Source organism: Canis lupus, chromosome 16 (assembly GCF_011100685.1).
Source record: "Canis lupus familiaris isolate Mischka breed German Shepherd chromosome 16, alternate assembly UU_Cfam_GSD_1.0, whole genome shotgun sequence".
Classification (NCBI taxonomy): Eukaryota; Metazoa; Chordata; class Mammalia; order Carnivora; family Canidae; genus Canis; species Canis lupus.
Genome location: NC_049237.1, coordinates 26443007 through 26459332, shown reverse-complemented (window position 1 = coordinate 26459332; position 16326 = coordinate 26443007). Strand labels below are relative to the sequence as shown.

General features: G+C 33.7%; 1 protein-coding gene across 14 annotated transcripts in view; it reads right to left on the bottom strand.

The window, feature by feature from the left end:
• The window catches only part of ADAM18 (ADAM metallopeptidase domain 18), a 183654-nt gene that overhangs the window by 30319 nt on the left and 137009 nt on the right, over positions 1–16326 (bottom strand). For 10 of the 14 annotated variants that reach the window (XM_038559988.1, XM_038559987.1, XM_038559992.1 and 7 more), the window contains one exon: positions 10071–10185. In XM_038559988.1, the coding sequence (XP_038415916.1) occupies positions 10071–10185 (115 nt within the window). The remainder of the gene's footprint in view (positions 1–10070; positions 10186–16326) is intronic. The other 4 variants (XR_005371447.1, XR_005371445.1, XR_005371444.1 and 1 more) reach the window with 1 other exon arrangement.

The following is a 16326-nucleotide window of genomic DNA, read 5'->3' as shown; positions in this document are numbered from 1 at the left end:
AACACTTTGTATATAAGTCACCTGTTGATTTACATTTGGGTTATTTCAGATTTTATATATTACAAATAAAGCTGTTATAAATATTTATATACAAAGCTTTGTATTGGCATAAGGATTCTATGTCTTCAGTAAATAATGAAATGACTGGATTATATGATAGATGAATGTTTATCTTCTTAAGAAACTGTGAAACTGCAATTTTACATTACAACAGCAGTCATGTATGTATGTATTGGTTTACATTTAACCAATTTCTAATAGAGAGGTAATTATATTTAATTTTGATTTAATTTTCCCAATGAAAAATGATGCTGGGCAATTGTACATGAGCTTATTTGTCATCTATCTTATCTTCTTCGATGAATTTTCAATTAAAGTATTTTGTTCACTTTTTGTAAGGCTGTTTGCTTTTTATTGTTTCAGGGATTCTTTATATATCCTTAATATAATTTTTTTGTATATTCTAAATACAAACACTTTATCAGTGCAGCTGAAGAGAGTTCCTCCAACTGTGTATCTGGATGTCTCTTAGCCAAAGGCCCATCACTAGCCTCTGCTGAAGCATGCACAACTGGAGATGGAGTGTAAAGCCATGAAAGCAAACACACCCAGATTCACTACCGCTTCCTGTGAGCCCATAGTTGGCACTGGCCCTTGCTATCTTCCCTGACCCTGATCACCCTAAGTGTCTCTGAGACTGATCTCTGCCAATACATAGGCACTTGCAGCTGGGCACTGCAGCCAAAAGTGTTCACACCACTTGGTCTAGCAATCACCATTGCTTAAGCTCTCCCTGAACTATTGTTCCTGGAAGTGCCCAAACAACACTTGCAGCAACTATAGATCCCATAGGGTGCTCAGAAGGACCATACAGTTGTTAATAAGGAAGACCCCAGTGGCCTGAACCAAAAAGGCATTACATCTCCCTGGATCCTGTGCCACTGTGTGGCCCTACACTTGGTACTCTGCACCATCAGGCCCAGGATCATAGGATGATCAAGTGTGCTCCATTCACAGGTGAAATCCTCCCCTTTTTAAAATTGGTACATACATTCTGGAAGAGGTGACCACATCTTTAAATGTATAGACACCTATGCAAGTATACAGGGATCCTGAAGAATCAGGAAATGTCTCCGGCAAAGGAATATAGTAAACCTCCAGTAACTGTCCTAAAACAAATGGTGATCAAGTAATTATTCAATGAAGAACTCAAAGTAACTGCTCTATAGATACTCAGAGAGCTACAAGAGAATACAGATAAACAATTTAATGATAATACCAGGGATAAATATGAGAACAAAGTGAGAAGCTCAACAAGGAGAAGGAAAAAAAAAAAGAAAAAAAACCCTAAAAAAGTAGTAGTTGAAATATATGACTAAAGAATTCAATAGAGACCTTCAACAGCAAACTTGAACAAGCTGAAGAGAGAATCAGTGAGCTAAAAGAAATATCAGTTGAAATTATTTCATCAGAAGTGCAAAAAGAAAAAAAAACAGAAGGAAGAAGAATCAAGAAAGTCTGTGAGAGTTATGGAACAACATGAAAAGATATAACATATGTACTATTGGATTCCTGGAAGACGAGGGGTAGAAAGGAATGGAAAGCTTATTTAAAGAAATAACTGCTGAGAAATTCCCAAACCTAGGAAGAGATTTGGACATCCAAGTTCATAAAGCAAACAGGTCACCTCAAAATTTCAATCTAAATGCTCTTCTTTAAGACAAATAATAATAAAACTTTTTAATACCAAAGACAGAGAATTATATAAGCAAGGGAAAAAAAATTCATTCAGACAAGAAATTCCCCTAGTGCTATCAGTAGGTTTCTGAGAAGATATCTTACAGGCCAGGAGAGAATGGGATGAATATTTAAAATACTAAAAGTAAGAAACTTCCAAGGAAGAATGCTTTAATGCTTTAACCAGCAAAGTTGTCCTTCTGAATTGAAAATGTGATAAAGATTTTACCCTAACAAACAAACAAAAGCTGAGGAACTGTATCACCACCAATCCTGCCTTATAAGAAATGCTGAAAAGTTTTCTTCAAGCTGAAACAAAAGAATGCTAATTAGTAACATATAAACATATGAAAATATACAACATATTGGCAAAGATATGTAGTCAGATTGAAAATATCCTAATATTTTAATATAATGATATGCTTTCAACTCTAGAGTAAAGGTTAAAGGACAAAAAGTATAAAAATAGTAATAGTCTCACCAATTTTTTTGTTTATTTTAAAGATTTTATTTATTTATTTATTTATTTATGAAAGACACAGAGACAGAGAGAAAGACAGAGACATAGGTAGAAGGAGAAGCAGACTCCCTATGAGGAGCCCGATGTGGGACTCAATCCCAGGACCCCCAATATCGTGAACTGAGTCAAAGGTATATGCTCAACCACTGAGCCATCTAGGTGCCCCAGTTTCACCAATTTTTGATGGATACACAATAAAAAATATAAATTTTGACATCAAAACATAAAAGGGGAATAAAATAATATTGGTTTTGTATATAATCAAAGTTAACCTATATATATTATTTGTTTTATTATGTTTTATGCTTTATGTTTTATAATGTTTTATGCTTTATGTAAACCTTATAAGAATGACAAAGAAAAATCTAAAATAGAAACAAAATAGGTAAAGAGAAGACAATCATCAATTTATAAAGGAAGGAATCAAAAAAGGAATAAAAGAAAAATAGAACTTTAAAACAGCCATGAAACCATAAGATGACATTAGTAAGTCCTTATTTATCAATAATTACTCTTAGTGTTAGTGGATATGTCAATTAAAAAGCATAGAATGGGACTGCATTTGTGGTTTAGTTGGTTAAGCATCTGACTATTTCTGCTCAGGTCATGATCAAATCCCACATCAGGCTCCACACTCAATGGGGAATCTGTTTGAGATTCTCTCCCTCTCCCTTTGTCCTTCTCCCTGTTCACATGTATGCTTTTGCTCACTCATTCTCTCAATAAATAAATCTTAAAAAAAAAAAGGGTTTGAGAGGTTGAATGGTTAAGAAATAAGACTCAACCATTTGCTGCCTACGAGAGACCCACTTCAGCTTCAATGACATATATAGATTCAAAGTAGGGAGATGGCAAAAGATATTCCATGCAAATGGAAACTAAAAGAGATCAGAAGTAGCTATACTGAAATCAGAAAAGTAGACTTTAAGCCAAAAACAGTAGCAATAAACAGAAGGTTATTATAGTAAGGGATCAATTAATCAAGAAGATATAGCAATTATAAATATTTATTCATGTACCAAACTTCAGAACAGCTAAATATATTAAGCAAATAGTAAGAGGTGTGAAGGGAGAAATAGAAAACAATACAATAATAGTACAGGACCACAATACTCTTCTTTCAGCAATGAATGGATCATTCAGATAATCAATAAGGAAATTGATCTGAATCATACCATAGACTAAATGGTCCTAACAGACACATACAGAAACTCATCCAAAAGCAATAGAATACATATTCATTTATACTTTCTCCAGGGTAGATAATGATAGGTCACAAAACAAGTCTTAACAAATTTTAAAAGAGCAAAATCATCTTTATCCATTTGTCTTTTTTTAAGTTTTATTTAAATTCCAATTAATTGACATACAGTATAATATTAGCTTCAGGCATACAATATAATGATTCAGCACTTCCATACAATACCTGATGTTCATCTCAGCAAGTGCATTCCTTAATCCCCATCACCTATTTTACCCATCCCCCAACAACCTCCCCTCTGGTAACCATCAGTTTGTTCTCCATAGTTAAGAAACTATTTCTTGATCTGCCTCCTTTTCTCTACCCCTGCCCAACTCTCTACTCATCTGTTTTGTTTCTTAAATTCTACATATGAGTGAAATCATATGGTATTTGTCTTTCTCTGGCTGACTTATTTCACTTAGAATAATACTCTGTAGGTCCATCTATGTCATTGCAAAAGGCAAGATTCCATTCTTTTACATGGCTGAATAAAAAAATCCCATTATATTTATATAAATACATATAAATGGACACTTAGGTTGCTTTCATTATCTTGGCTATTATAAATAATGCTGAAATAAACAAAATTGCATACATATTTTTGAATTATTGTTTTCACTTTCTTTGGGTAAATACCCAGAAGTGGAATTATTGGATTCTATGGTATTCTTATTTTCAAATTTTTGAGTACCTTTCATACTGTTTCCCACAGTGGTGTACCAAGTTACATTTCCACCAATAGTGCACAAAAGTTCCTTAATCGTACCAAGTATCTTTTCTGATCACAATAGTGTGAAACTAGAAATTAATAACAGAATGAACGATGGAAATAACCTAATTTTATACCTCATAGAACGAAGGAAAAAAACAACAACTAAGCTCAAAGTTAGTAGAAGGAAATAACCAACATCAAAGAAGTAAATGAAATAGAGGCTAGAAAAACAACAGAAAAAAATCAATGAAACTAAGACCTGACTTTTTAAAAAAATAGTAAAAAAACCCAAGTCTTTAACTATACTAACTCAAGAAAACAGAAAAAGAAATCAAATGAAATCAGAAATAAAAGAGGAGACATACAACCAGATACCATATAAATACAAAGAATTGTCAGAGACTACTATCACAGAAATACAAATAATTATGAGAGACTACTATCAATAATTATAGCCAACAAACTGGATAACCTAGATGCAATGGATAAATCCCTATTAACATGTAATCAAGACTGAAACATGAAAAAATAGAAAATCTGAACAAACCAATAAGAGTATGGAGATGAATCAGTAATCAAAAACTCCCAAAACAGAAAATCGCCAAACGAGATTGCTTCACTGGTGAATGCTAATAAACATTTAAAGAAATGCTAATAAACATTTAAACAGCAATATTTCTCAAAGACCTCCCACAATTGTAGAGAAGACACTCTCAAACTCATCCTACAAAAGCAGCATTACCCTGATACCAAAGTCAGAAAAGGATACCACAAGAAAAAAAAATTACAAATATCTGTCATAAATATAGATGCACAAAATCTTAACAAAATATTACCAAACCAAATTTAATAGCATATTAAAAAGATAATTCATCATGAGAAAGTGGGATTTTATCTGAGATGCAAGAATTATTCAACATATATAAATCAATAAATGTGAAACCACATAAATTAAAGACATAAAAATACAAATCCTATGATCATCTCAATAAATGCACAAAAAACACTTGACAAAATACAGAAGCTTTTCATTATATAAACTCTCAAAAAATTTATTATGATACCTTATCATAATAAAGACCATATACAAGTCCACAGATAATGCTAAAATTTTGAAAGACTTTCACCTGAGATGAAAAATAAGACAAAACTGTCACTCTGTTCAACATAGTACTGGAACTCCCATTTATAGTAATAAGATAAATATATAAATATCCAAATCAGTAAGAAAGGAGAAAAACTGTCTTCACCGATAATAATATGGTCCTGTATATAGAAAATACTAAAGACGCTACTAAAAAATTGTATCTACCAAACAAATTCAGTGAAGTTGTCAAGTAGTAAATCAATGTCCAATAAACAGTTGTGTTTCTATACATATACAATAAAATATCTGAAGAAAAATATAATTCCATTCACAATAACATAAAGAAATTTAAATTATTGAGGCATAAACTTAATCAATGAGATGAAAGATCTATACACTGAAAACGACAAAACTTTGATGAAAGAAATGGAAGAAGACGATATCAAATGGAAATGTGTCCCATGTTCATGGATTGAAATAATTAATATTGTTAAAATGTCCATACTACTCAAAGCCATCCATAGGTTTAGTGGAATCCCTATCAAAGTTCCAAAGGCATATCACAGAAATAGAAAATTCTAAGGTTTGTATGGAGTCACAAAAGGCCCTGAAGAGCCAAAATGATCCAGAAAAAGAAGACCAGAACTTGAAGCGTCACACTTTCTGGTTTCAAACTGTACTACAAAGCTATAGTAATCAAAACAGTATGGTAATGGCATAAAAATAGATATGTAAACCAATGAAACAGAATTGAGTGCCCAGAAATAAACTCCTGCATATATCATCAAGTAATATTTGACAAAAGACCCAAGTAGTCTCTTCAACAAATCATGAAGGGGAAAACTGTACTTGTAAATAAATAAATAATAAACATACAATAAATAAGTAAATTTTACTACTCTCATGATGTCCGTTGCTACTTCTTTCAGCTCACTAATCTGTTCTGCTTAATCTAAACTGCTGTGGAATCCTGTAGTGTATTTTTCATTTCAGTTGTATTCTTCAGCTTGATGACATATGTTTGTTACTTTGTTATGCTATCTTTTTTGGAGTTCTCGTTGTATTTATCCATTCTTTTCCCATTTGGTGAGCATCTTAATGAGTATTTGAACTCTTTATAATTATCTTTATATCATTAAGATATTTTTCTGAAAGTTTATCTTGTTTAATTTGGAATGTATTTCTCTTTTCCTTATTTTGTTTGTGTTTATTTCTGTGTTTTAGGCAAAATATCTACCTCTCAGTCTTGAAGGAGTGACCTTATAGATGATAATTATTCCCATTCGAATCTTGTTCTAACTCTTGGTTATTTCTTGAACTTTTCTGATTTTCTAAACTGCATGTTTATTCTCAATAGTCCCTTGTTGTTTAGTGTGTGCCACGACCTGTTGTGATCCAAAGGGAGGAATCTCGTTTAACACTTAGTTTCAGGCTGCTTGAATGCCAGACCCTCAGGCATCGGCTTTTAATATATATAAATATATGCAGTCCTGTGAGGCCATAATCATAACCTCTGCTGGTGTTGAGACCAGGAGATCTAAAGCTATCCCCTGGGGGCTGCATGGGTGTCAGACATTTTCTAGGAAGTGTTCTTGAGCTCTAGTGAAGCCAAAGGTGTGCACAAGGATGGTGTCTCCCTGACTACTTTTTCTGGGAGTACCTCCTTAGCCTCTACATTTGTGGGAAATTTAAAGACTGTCCCTCAAGCCTAAACTCCAGGCTACCTAAATAGGCCTCTCCATAGGAAGACTACGGTTGTGTTTCAGTTTGCTGTCTGTGCACTATCCTATTGATGGTGGTCTGTCAAAAACTCTTTCTGATTGTTATGGTTCCATGGAGGTCTGGAATGCCTGCATTCTTGCCCACCAGGTTAAATCAAAGGGTGTCTCCTCTGTGGATTGTGTGCAACCATTCACTTTAACAAGGCAACTAGAGAGTGCATGGGGAGGAACATGCTTACCAGCTTCAGAAAAACATCAGGAAAAAAAATGTCCTGATTACACAAGCCTCTGAGCTTCAGCAATGCAGCAGGAGAGTGCCTTATCTGTGTATGTGCTGGCTCTTCCTCTCATGAATGATTTTTTGTAGCATGTAATGCTATTTGATAGCATTTTACCTATAGTATACCTTCTTTTAAAATTAAAACTCTGATTTATGAACTAAGTTTAACTAATATACTAAATTCTATGCTGTCATTTCAACAATCTTCATAGCACCTTGAGCAGGAGTAGATTCTATTTCAGCAAACCATTTTCTTTGCTCATCCATAAGGAGCAACTCCTCAATAGTTAGTTTTATAATGAGATTGCAGTAATACAGTCACATCTTCAGGTACCACTTCTAATTTTCTTGTTATTTAACCACATCTGCAGTTACTTCCTCCACCAGACTTGAGCCACCAAAGTCATCTATGTAAGGATTGGAGTCAACTTGTTCCAAACTCTTGTTAATGTTGATATTTTCTCTTCCAGTGAATCACAAATGCTCTTAATTACATTTAAAATGGTGAATCCTTTCCAGAAGGTTTTCAATTTCATTTGCTCTATCAGAGGAATCACTATAGACTATGTATAGCTGCCATAAATTTATGAAATGGATTTCCTAAATAATAGGATTGAAAGTTAAAATTACTCCTTCATCCATGGGCTTTAGAATGAATGTTTTTTTTTTTTTTTTTTTTTTTTTTTAGCAGGCATGAAATCAACATTAATCTCATTGTACATCTCCATCAGAACTCTTAGGGTATCAGGCACATTGTTAATCAGCAATGATATTTTGAAAAGCAACTATTTTTCTCAACAGCAGGCTTCCACAGTTGGCTTAAAATATTCAGTAAACCATGCTGTAAACAGATGTACTGTCACCCAGGCTTTTCTGTTCCATTTATAGAGGACATGCAGAGTAGTTGCAGCATAATTCTTAAGGATTTTTTGGATTTTCAGAATGGTAAGTGAGCACTGGCTTCAACTCAATCACCAGCTGCATAAGTCTCTAATAGGAGAGACTCAGCCCACCCTTTGAAATTTTGAAGCCACGCATTGACTTTTCCTTTCTAGCTCTGAAACTCATAGACAGCATTTTCTTCCAATAGAAGACTGTTTTGTCTACATTGAAAATCGGTTGTTTAGTGTAGCCACATTCATTAGTTTTCTTAGCTAAATCTTCTGGCTAACTTGCTACAGTATCTACATCATCACTTGCTGCTTTCCTTTGCACTTTTATGTTATGGTGATAACTTCTGTTATTCAACATCATGAACCAACATCTGCTAGCTTTAAACTTTTCTTCTTCAGCTTCCTCAAACCTCTTGGCATTTGAAGAATTGAAGAAAATTAGGGCCTTGTTCTGGATTGGGCATTGCCTGGCTTAAAGGAATGTTCTAGCTGGTTTGATCTATCCAGACTACTAAAACTTTCTCCATTTCAGCAGTAAGGCTATTTTGCTTTCTTATTATTTGTATATTTCTGGATTAGCACTTTTAATTTTCTTCAAAAACTTTGCATTCTCATCTTGGCTAACTAGTGCAAGCAGCCTAGCTTTTGGCCTGTCTTGGCTTTCGATATGTCTTCCTCACTAAGCTTACTCATTTGGAACTTTTGAGTTAAAGTCAGAAACATGTGACTTTTTTTCCCTTTGGGCACTTAGAGGTCATTGTGGGGTTATTAACTGGACTAATTTCAATATTGTTGTGTATTAGGGAATATGGAGGCACAAGAAGAGAGACAAGAGGGATAGTTTATTGGTATAACAGTCAGAGCACATCTATTATTTATTCATTAAGTTCATCATCTTATTTCTTGCTTTGACATTAATTAAAACCTGAGGACTGTTTCTGATGTATTAAACTAAGTTGATGAAAACTAAGTATCTGAGAAAATCTCATTACAAATATTGTGTAATACTAATTTAATTAAAGCCACTATTCAAGGTAACTCTCTCTTTTTTTTAAATAAATTTATTTTTTATTGGTGTTCAATTTGCCAACATACAGAATAACACCCAGTGCTCATCCGGTCAAGTGCCCACCTCAGTGCCCGTCACCCAGTCACCCCCACCCCCCGACCCCCTCCCCTTCCACCACCCTTAGTTCGTTTCCTAGAGTTAGGAGTCTTTCATGTTCTGTCTCTCTTTCTGATATTTCCCACTTATTTTTTCTCCTTTCCCCTTTATTACCTTTCACTATTTTTTATATTCCCCAAATGAATGAGACCATATAATGTTTGTCCTTCTCTGATTCACTCAGCATAATACCCTCCAGTTCCATCCACGTCGAAGCAAATGGTGGGTATTTGTCATTTCTAATGGCTAAGTAATATTCCATTGTATACATAAACCACATCTTCTTTATCCATTCATATTTCGATGGACAATGAGGCTCCTTCCATAGTTTGGCTATTGTGGACATTGCTGCTATAAACATCGGGATGCAGGTGTCCCGGCGTTTCACTGCATCTGTATCTTTGGGGTAAATCCCCAGCAGTGCAATTGCTGGGTAGTAGGGCAGGTCTATTTTTAACTCTTTGAGGAACCTCCACACAGTTTTTTTTTTTTTTTCCACACAGTTTTCCAGAGTGGCTGCACCAGTTCACATTCCCACCAACAGTGTAAGAGGGCTCCCTTTTCTCCAGATCAAGGTAACTCTCTTAATTACTCAGGTGATCATGAAAGATTTGACTGAGCATTATAGTCCTTTAAGTATCTCATAAAACTGCATGTACAAAAAAAAAAAAAAACAAACTGCATGTACTTTAAAAGTGTCATTTCTACTCACCAGATTTCTTAACATTTCCATCATCAATACTTCCCCCTGGTGAACCAATCTGGAATTCACAATATGGAGGCCTATAGCCAGGAAAGCAATGACAGTTACCCAAATTATTACATATCTGAAACAAACAAACAAAAAAGCCATATAATTACTATAAATTATGTTAGTTTTTGTATCTTATGTATATGTTCAAAAGAATAAAATCACTATTTTTCTAAGTTTCTAAATACTGTATGAGAAATAGGTTAGAAAAAGTAGTGAAAATTTTAACATAATAGTTAATGAAAAAAATCACTACCTACATGATAGTATACTTATGACCTCCATATATGGACCATTTTTGATAACTATTTTACCCTTCCCCAATCATTTTTAAACACAGGATTCAATAAATTATGGCCATTGTATTCACAGAAGAGAGTACAACATTGGATGAATTTAGAATTTTTCAAAAATATCTCATTTAGTTATTTTGTGAGCATTTGCTATCACCACTTCTGGATTTTCTACTTCTAAACTTTAATTTCTATAGAAAATATTGTAATAATATTGCTACCAATTGACTTGGACACTTTACTTATTTTTTTAAGATTTTATTTATTTATTTATTCATAAGAGGCACAGACAGAGAGGCAGAGACATAGACAGAAGAAGAAGCAGGCTCCCTACAGGGAGCCTGATGTGGGACTCAATCCCAGGACCTGGGATCACGCCCTCAGCTGAAGGGAGATGGTCAACCACTGAGCCACCCAGGCACTCCTGGAAACTTTAATTTCTTATCCTAATGCCCTTTTTAAAATGTTACTTTAGTGATCAGCTATTTGTATTTCATTTTTAAGTGAACACATTTTCCAAAATAAAATAGATGTAAAAAATATTTAAAATGAATAATAAAATAAAACTTTATGATAAATTTGCAATTCTAGACGTTTACACCTATGGTGTTTACATGTTATTCTGCTTTTACATTTAAAGTTGAGTATTAATTTTCATTTTAAAGTAAATTAGGTAGGGCAGCCCAGGTGGTTCAGCAGTTTAGCGCTGCCTTCAGCCCAGGGTGTGATCCTGGAGACCCAGGATCGAGTCCCACATCAGGCTCCCTGCATGGAGCCTGCTTCTCCCTCTGCCTGTGTCTCTGCCTCTCTCTCTCTGTGTTTCTTATGAATAAATAAATAAAATCTTTAAAAACAAATTTAAAAAAATAAAGTAAATTAGATAAATAAAATATTGTAAAATTCAAACAGTTTAGTTTGCATAAAACTGAGAGTTCTCACCCACTAATTAAGTTCCACTCACCATCACTAAAAAAAATTTTCTGTGCTTCCTTCCTACTACTGTATCGCTCTCTATTTCTCTCCTTCAATTTTGTTAATATTTCCTTTATATATTTAGATGTTTGGAATTCAGGTGCATGTCTATTCTAATTTTTATATCGTCTTGATGAATTGAGTCTTTTATCATTATATAGTGCCCTTCCTGTCTTTGTTGACAATTTTTTACTTAAAGTGTATATTTTCTTTGATATAAGTATAGCCACACTATTGCCTTTTGGTTACCATTTGCATGGAAAATCTTTCCTATTCCTCCATGTTCAGCCTAAGTGTGTCCTTAAAAGTATAGTAAATCACTGTAGGCAGTATATCATTTGATGTTGTTTTTTAATAAAAATTAAATTAATTTATGTTTAAAGTAATTATGGATTTGTAACGATTTACTATTGCCTTTGTTTTTCTCGTTTTCTGGTGGGTTTTTTAAAAGATTTTATTTATTTATTCATGAGAGACCCACAGAGAGAGGAAGAGACATAGGCAGAGGGAGAAGCAGGCTCCCTGTAAGGAGCACCATGAGAGACACTATCCCAGGACCTGGGATCCTGACCTGAGCAGAAGGAAGATGCTCATTCCCTGAGCCACTTAGGAGTCCCTCTGATGGTTTCTTTGTTCTGTTTTTCCTCTTTCTGTTCTCCTTTGTGAATTGATTTTTTAAAAATCAAATCACTTCTATGCTTTGATTACTTTCTCTTTCTCTTTGGTGTGCCTAATATAGGCTTTTTATCTGTGGCTATCACGAGGCTCACATAAAATATTTTATAGATGTAACAGTCTATCTTAAGCTGATGACAACCCAACTTTGAGCTTATACAAATATTCTACACTTTAATTACTCCTCCTCCCACATTTTGTGTAACTAATGCCACAATTTCCATCATTTTGTATGGTGTACCCATTAACACATTTTTGTACCTAGTTAATTTTAAAACTTAGTCCCTTAATTATTATACCAGGGTTTAAAGTAATTTACATGCTAACATTAAAATATTAGAGTATCATGAATTTGAATATATTTTAATTTTTACAGTGATTTTATGCTTTAATGTGTTTTCATGTTGTTAGTATCTTTTTTTTTTTAATCTTGAAGAACACCCTTTTGCGTTTCAGAAGAGAGAATATATGAAGAAATAATTACTGAAAACTTCCCAAATTCAATGAGTAACATGAATATAAGCATCTGGAAGCCCACAAACTTTAAGATGAACTCAGACTCACACTGTTACATAGTATAATCAAACTTTAAAAGCCTTTAGCCAAAGGCTTTTAAATTTATTATTTTATTTTTAAAATATTTTTTAAATTAAAGATTATTTATTTATTTATTCATGAAAGACACACACAGAGAGAGGCAGAGACATAGGCAGAGGGAGAAGCAGGCTCCATGAAGAAAGCCTGATGTGGGACTCAATCCTGGGATTCCAGGATCATGCCAAGCCAAAGGCAGATGCTCAACCACTGAGCCACCCAGGCATCTCTAGGCTTTTAAATTTAGAGAGAATTTAGAAAGCAGCGATAGAAGTAACTTGTCACAAACAGGAAAGCCTGGGTGGCTCAGTGGTTGAGCATTTGGCTTAGGTCATGATCCCAGAGACCTGGGATCAAGTCCCACATCTGGATCCCCATAGGGAGCCTGCTTCTCTCTCTGCCTGTGCCTCTGCTTCTCTCTGTGTCTTTCATGAATAAAGAATACCTAAAAAGCAAAAAACAAAACAAAACAAAAAACCACCAAAACAAAACCTTGTCACATACAAGGGATCTTAAGTAAGATTATCAGCAGCTTTCTTATGAGAAAATTTGGAAATCAGCAGGCAAATTGGCTGACATACTTAAAGTGCTAATAGAAAAATAAGAGAAAAAACAAAACACCTGTCAACCAAGAATGGTATATTTGGCAAAACTGTTCTTCAAACATAAGGAAGAAATTAAGTAATTCCCAAAGAAACAAAAACTAAGGGAATTCATTATTACTAGAGCTCCCCTGTAAATAACAGTAAAAAAGTCTCTGGCAGAGTGACTTGAAAGGACAGTATATTCTAATTTAAAGCTACATGAGGAAGTAAAGATCTCAATAAAGATAAATTCATAAGCATTTTTAAAAGCTAAAGTTACAATTATAACTCTACTATTTATTTTCTACATGATAAGAAACTAATAAATTTTTAAAAATATTAGTATAAAAGCTAGTATTATTGTAACCTTTGTAACTCCATATTTTGTTTTTATGTAACTTTAGGAGAGGAATGTCTGACATTAACTTGCAAGGACCAGACCTCTGTATAATCTAGCAAGCAGGAAATGTCATCCCTTGATGTATATAAATGGACCATTTCTGTAGGATTACAAACTATACTAAAAGACAAAAAGTATAATTTGAAGAGATAGAACAAGGTGCAGGTCAGACAGATGGCAGAGATGTTGGGATTATGAGACCAGAGGTCTAAAGCAACCATGGTTGATGTGCTAGGGGAAAGTAGACAACGTAAAAGAACAGATGGGTAATGTAAGTAGAGAGATAGAAACTCTAAAAAAATATATTTAAAATGCCAGAAATCAAAATAAGTATGGAATAAATGAATTCCTTTGATGGGATCATCTGTATACAGCCAAAGAAATAATTAGTGAGCTTGAGGAAACATCAATAGAAAATTCCAAAACTGGAATCAAAGAACAAAAAATAATTAAAAAGTTATAACAGAATATCCAAGAAGGGTGGGACAATTAAAAAATACTTAACATGCATGTCACGGGAATACCAAAAGGAGAAAAAAAAGAAAGGAACAGAAAAATATTTGAAGCAGCATTTCCCAAAATTAATGACAGATACAAAACCTTATAACTAGAAACTTCAGAGAATACCAAGGAGGGTAAATATTTCAAAAATGCATGTACAATTAACATATTCAAACCAGAAAATAGAAAGGGAAGAGAAAATCTTGAAAGAAGTAACAAATAATAATTTTATCTGTAGAAGAGCATTGGTGAGAATTACATGGGACTTCTCTTCAGAAATCAGGGAAGTAAGAAGAGAATGGAGTGAAATATTTAAAATATTGAAAGAAAAACAAATATCCACCTTGAATGTATATCCATTAAAATTATTATTCAAAAGAGAAGGAGAAATAAAAGCTTTCTCAAACAAACTTTCAAAAAATTTTTCACGAATAGATCTGCTCTGCAAGAAATGCTTCAATTAAGGCTGATATAGATTAGAAACTCATACATACATAAAGAAAAAAGAGTAAAAGAGAAGGAATAAAGGAAGGTAAAAAAATCTTTTATTTTTCTTATTCTTAATTGATGTAAGAAATAATAGTTTGATCAAAATAATGGCAACATTGTATTTGGTGATTATAGCTTATAGGTAAGAAAAATGAATTACAGAAATATAAGTCATGAGAGTGAGAGATTGGGAATACTCTGTTACAAAGTACCCATAAAAATTTCTAAGTATAGTTGATTTACTGATAGAAAAGTAAAAATTGAATCCTATAAAATGTTGAATTCAAAACAGAAAAGACAGAAAAAGAATGGAAGATAAAATATAAATGAAAAACAAGGGCAACTAATAGAAAACTGTAGCATAGAAGGTAGATATCAATCTAATTATATCAATAATTACTTTGCTGTTTTTGTTGTTCAGTGACTTTTTATTCTTCAAAATGTAACTTAAGGCAATCCAGTCTCATGATCCACAAAGCTTAGGCACATTCACCACTGCTTTCACACAACTAAAATTTGATCTGTAACTTAATGTCAATAAATGTTGGCTTTTCTTAATTGGATCTCTCTGCCATCTATAACCTGAGTTTCTTTAAAAATTACATTTAAGTTACAAGCCAAAATTTCTGGAAGGCAGTAATAAGCATTACTGGGGAGAGAGAGAGAGGGTCTTAAGGTGAACTTTATCCATGGAAAGGTCCTTAATTGTCATACTTTTTTGTTAATTTTTTGGTAGTTTCCTCTTTATTGATGTTCCTCCTGCCTTCCTCCCTTGCTCTCTTGCCTTCCCAATTTCAGTCCCTTCCATTTATACCCAACAAAAGAGGTAATGAAAAGGAAGGGACTGTTGGGGTTCTGAGTCACTTGGGTAGTTAGAAAGCAAAACAATCACTGGATGTAAGAAAGACTGATAAGAAGTCTAATGTAGAGGTACCTGCCTAATGAGCAAGCAGTACCAGCATAGGAGTTTATCTCTATTTACAGTCCCCAAACTTTAGTTCAGATTACTCAGGATGCCCAAGATTCATCTTCTGGACGCCCCCACCAAAGATGATCAGGGAAGAGGCCTGGGAACTTGTATTTTGGACAAACACTCCAGCTGGTTCTGATCCATGCACCAGAGTTTCAAATGAAAAATGTTTATAACATTTTGACATAAATATCTGGTATTTATGTCAAAACTTATATTTCTTTCCCTGGTGATGGAGGTTCAGAAAAAGTATTCTTTAAAACTGAAATGACTGACCATATTATCAAAGAGGCAGCCTTAGGATATTGATGAACAGTCTTAGTTCACCCAAATTTATCTAAAGATAACAAATATCAAGTCTTTTTAATAATTTTCAGTGCTTTATTAAAATAGGAATATTATACCGGGTTTGTTTATTTAGAGAAATGAAGACTTATTGGTCAATGAGAACTATCTGAGTTCTGATTGTCAAGAGAATTTTCTCTTCTGTTTATAGAACTGTGAGTGGTCCAGTTACACCAATGATTCTAAAGCATGGGCAGTTTTGCTCCCAGGGAGCATTTGGCAAATGTCTGGAAATACTTTTGTCACAACTGTAAAGGGAAAGGTGCTACTGGAATACTGCGAAACATCCTACAATAAACAACAATGCTCCCTCCTTGCCACAAAGAATTATCCTGATCAACAGTGTCAAGGTTGAAGAACCCTGGCTTGCACTACACTGTTTAGTACCATCAAT